At 36.9% G+C, this 4971-nt stretch overlaps 1 protein-coding gene across 1 annotated transcript in view; it reads right to left on the bottom strand.

Moving 5' to 3' along the window:
• Positions 1–2596, bottom strand: part of LOC143019043 (lachesin-like) — a 193685-nt gene extending 191089 nt beyond the window's left edge. Inside the window, exon 1 of the mRNA XM_076174743.1 lies at positions 2461–2596. Coding sequence (XP_076030858.1) covers positions 2461–2596 — 136 coding nt within the window. The remainder of the gene's footprint in view (positions 1–2460) is intronic.
• Positions 2597–4971: the final 2375 nt, after the last annotated feature.

The following is a 4971-nucleotide window of genomic DNA, read 5'->3' as shown; positions in this document are numbered from 1 at the left end:
TCAGCAAATTTGGAAACAGTAAATTTTAGTCCATGGTCTACATCATTTATATATACTATGGATAGAAGTGGCCCAAGAACGGAACCCTGAGGAACTCTACTTGTAAAATTTTTCCATCTAGAAGTTTTTCCATTTAAAACAACTCTCTGTTTTCGACCATTCAACCAATTACTAGTCCGACCTAATAGGCCTTATGGCCTCCTGTAGTCTCCTTCATTCTTATGTTTTGTCCGTTCCCTGCTTACCTCTGTCTCTATATATATCTATATATGTATATATATATATACATATATATATATATATACATATACATATACATATATATATACATATATACATATACATATATAGATATATATATAGATAGAGAGACAGAGGTAAGCAGGGAACGGACAAAACATAAGAATGAAGGAGACTGCAGGAGACCATAAGGCCTATACAAAGCCGCTCCATGTCCTTTAATACCTATGATCCCCATCCATAAAGTTATCTAATGTTCTCTAACAACCGATAGTTTCAGCGCTCACTACATGGTTACTAAGTCTATTTCGTTCGTTAAACAGTCTATTGGTGAACTAGGTCTTAACTATTTCCTTCTTAAGATTTAAATTTGTCTAATTCAAATCCATTGCTACAAGTGCTGCCCTGTTGTCTTAATATGATCACCTTGTTAAAGCCATTGACTATTTGAATACCTCTATTAGATCACACCGGACTTTGCGTCTTTCCAGAGAGTGTAAATTAAGTAAGCTAAGCCTGTCTTCATATGATAGCTTTCTGAGCCCATGTGTCATTTTGGTCCTCCTTTATATTGATTCTAGTGAATCAACATCAGTTTTATAAGAAGGAGACCAAAACTGTACCGCATAGTCAAGGGTGGGTCTGACTAACGCCAGATAAAGTATGATTACTACATCTTCACTTTTATTTGTAACCGTATGAGCAATAAATCCTAATGCCCTGTTAGCTCTGTTCCAGGTGCTAATGCACTGTTTCCAGGATTTAGGTCAGGGATCACTAGAACTCCCAAGTCTTTCTTAAATTAAGTTTTTCTCTAAAGATTTATATAAGGTATACTTGTTTTCCGCCTTGTGTAAACCTACGTTTAATACACTGGAATATGAAGTACTGAAGTTCGTTTGCCATTTCATCTACCATGCAAATAATTTGTTAAGATCTTCCTGAAATATTCCGGCGTTTTCTCCTGACCTAATATGGTGTCCTGTTTTAGTATCATCTGCGAACTTACTAACATAACTAATAATCCTATTGTCCAAGTCGTTTATGTACATAATGAACAATAGGGGACCCAAAAAACAAGCTCCGGGAACTCCATTAGTAACACTACCTCATTTGTATTTTACAACGTTAATGATGAGCCGCTGATTTCTGTCACTAATCCATGCTCTAATCCATTCAAATACTTTTCCTCATATACCATTATCTCTGACTTTATCTAAGTGTTTTGATAAAGTTAAAATAAATAACATCATAAATATAATTTTTAACTGCCACCTTGTAGACATTAATGTAAAAGGATTAAGGATTAGTTACTCATGACCTATCTTTCGTGAACCCTTGCTGTGAGTCACGAATCAAATTATGGCTCTTGGTGTGAGGTCTGATTCTATTAGTTATTATTGATTTTAGCATTTGACCTATAATCGTCGTTAAATTGATTGGCCTGACTTATCACAGTTTTTGAAAACAGGAAGAAAGTCTGACTGTCCCCAATAAATAGGCACGAATTTAGTGTCTACCGACTTAGTAAATACTTTCGTTAATTGGTCGTAGATTTCCAATTCACACTTTTTTTTTATTGTTCTCGGAAAATTTTCGCCTGAACCCGGAGATTTTGTAGCCTTAGTCAGTCAACATGTTTGACTACTTTTTCTTTCCAATTTCTGATGCAAGTTAGTCTACTTCCTTCATCCTCACTAAAGATCAGGCTACAGTCAGATACCATATCTACCCTCTCCTTTGTAAATACCAAGAGAAAATATTAATTAAACGCATTGCTAATTTCGCCATCTAAATGTAACAAAACATCCTCGTCGAATTTAATTGAAGCTATCCTTTCTTTAATTTTACCTCTGTAAAGATGAAAGAAGCCCTTAGGGCAACCTTAATTTTGTAGTTACGTTTCGCTTTGCATTTCTTAACCAGTCTAGCTACTTCATTATACATAGACCTAGGGTGTGTGTCTCCCTTTTTCCTTTTTTATTTTTACATAAAGCCCATTTTTTTTCTATCTCATTTTTCAGCCTATCCAGCTTCCATTTGGGATTATCAGTATTTGCCCCAAGTACTTGGGGTGGGGTTGGGGGTGGGGGTCTATAAATTTACGCAGGGCACACAAAATTCTAGCGGCTAGATTACTGTACATTTCATGTAGGCCGCTGACCCCTTTATTGACCTCAGCGCTTATCTGGTATGTGATCTTCCTTAGAAGTTCCTTACCTTCCTCCGTAACATGACCTAAATTTAGACCCCCGACTGTGTTGGTGATCTCCGAGCTGACCACTTTACTGACCTCACAGTACATTTCATCTGGGCCGCTCACCCTGTTACTAACCTCCGGGCTGGCCTCGTACATGAATTCACTACAGGGTTTTCTGCCTTTCACCGTGACATGACCTAAGACTAGACCCCTGCTTTCGTTAATGACCTACGCACTGACCATTGCTACTGACCTCACTGCCATGATTCAAGGTAAGTTTATTACCACCTGGATAGGTTCCAAATTGTCATGAATATTTTATCAGATTTTCAAAATTGGCTCTTCTAAAGACAGGTACTAGAATGATATTTGCACTACCATTCTTCCCACTCAATGCTAAGTCTTATTTCTTGACGATTGCTAGAAACTAGTCTATCGTCCATTTGTACGTTTCGTATGAAATCGTCATTGTTAAAAGTAAGTCCAGAATATTCTTTTCTCTCGTAGGATAGGTAATCAATTGTTATAAGAAATTATATTGTACCAGTTATCTTGTACACACAGTATCGCTACGCTGTGAGTCGTTACTCCAACTCTCGTGGGCTGGGAGTTCGGTGTGTGAGTGCGTGTGAGGTCACATCATTACCCATAGATCGGTCATATATGAGCTCTAAGCTATCTTCCGGAAGGGTAATAGCTGTCGATCACGAGTCTAATACATGATATAAGACCATGGTGAATCACACACACACACACACACACACAGGCAAATAATGATCTCTGAACTCACTGCCGTAGGATGGTGTCTGGCTGTCTCGACAGAGACTGCAGCAGATCCGAGGTGAATACACACACACACACACACACACACACACACAACACACACACACACACACACACACACAACACACACATACGCAAATATACACACATACACAAATATATACATATATATATATGTACTCACACATATGTACGTACGTGTATATATATATATATATATTTATTTATTGTAAGAGGCTGGTAGATAAAGGTAGACAAGTAAGGTAGATACAGGGGCAGGTAGCGAGAATTTCATTTTTATGATTTAGATATTTGGTAAATAATAGATGCGAAGGAGTTGCATAATCTCGCTCCTCGTCTAATGTATATAAACAACCACTAGGGACCTGATTTCATTGCTGTATAATGCTGATGTAACAATATGTAAACTAAGCCAGTGACGCATTGATTTCGAGATTGCTTTAGTAATCAGTATTACTGAAGACGTTTGTAACGGTCTTTCTGATTGGAAAATGGGTGGAGAAGGAAAAAAATATTGGTTCGCGGGAGTAAAGTCACGCCCTTGGGGGAGGCACTTGGATACAAGAATAAAGATCATTGGACTAAAGAAATCATGGCGAACTGACTTGGTAATCAAATTGAGGATTCTAGTGGGGATTTCTCTGGTGTACCTAAGACAATAACATTGTAGGAGAATTAGTGAAGAAAATAAAGAAAATATCTCAACAGTTTAAATTCCCCTATTATATTCATATACTAAGTGGAACTTGACTAAGTCGGATGATCTAAGGCATGGGGCCTACGAATGAAAATAAGTAATGGAAACTGAATGACTAACCAACATTAAGGCAGTGATGAAAAGAAAGTGAAAGTGAAAGGGAGACCATAGAAGGGAACACTAGACGTAGTAGTAAACACTCTTAACGGCAGTGGAAGTAACAGTGGTCACACACACACACACACACACACACACACACACACACACACACACACACACACACACACACACACACACACACACATATATATATATATATATATATATATATATACATATATATATATATATATATATATACATATATATATATATATATATATATATATATAGAGTATACATATGAATGGCCCCCTAGTACATAAATATTCATCTTATCAACCACATTAACTTATTTCTATTTCAATTCCTTGCATAAACAATGGAGACTAACAAAAGAATATAGCTCGATGGAAGCATATTCGGAAACTGAGACATTGTCAGGCTGAAGACTCAAACTTAACCGATATGTAATAAATGGACAGTGACTTAATCAACTCAGCCATCAAGAGTGGTATAAGTATAAATTCTTATATATGTATGCTAGAGTTACGTATCGCCAAGGTTCGAATCCTTAGCCTGATAGAGTCTCAGTTTCCGAATATGCTTCCATCGAGCTACATACTCCTGTTACTGTCGATCTTGTTTGCAATGAATTAAAATGGAAATAAGTTAATGTGGATGATAAGATGAATCTCTATGTACTGGGAATAATTCAGTATCTGCTAACAAAATTCCACTTGTGTGCATACTACCAATGGCAAATCATAGCGGGGATGGACTGACTATAAAGTTCGAGTATACATATGTAACTCGAGCATATATATATAAGAAACTGTGCTTGATATATACCTCTCCTGATGGCTGCTTTTCTTAAATCACTGATCATTTGTTGCATATCGGCTAGGTTCGATCCCTCAGCATGATAAGG

Source organism: Oratosquilla oratoria, chromosome 36 (assembly GCF_046742065.1).
Source record: "Oratosquilla oratoria isolate Oo_2021 chromosome 36, ASM4674206v1, whole genome shotgun sequence".
In the NCBI taxonomy this organism is placed as follows: domain Eukaryota; kingdom Metazoa; phylum Arthropoda; class Malacostraca; order Stomatopoda; family Squillidae; genus Oratosquilla; species Oratosquilla oratoria.
This window is presented reverse-complemented; position numbering and strand designations above follow the sequence as displayed.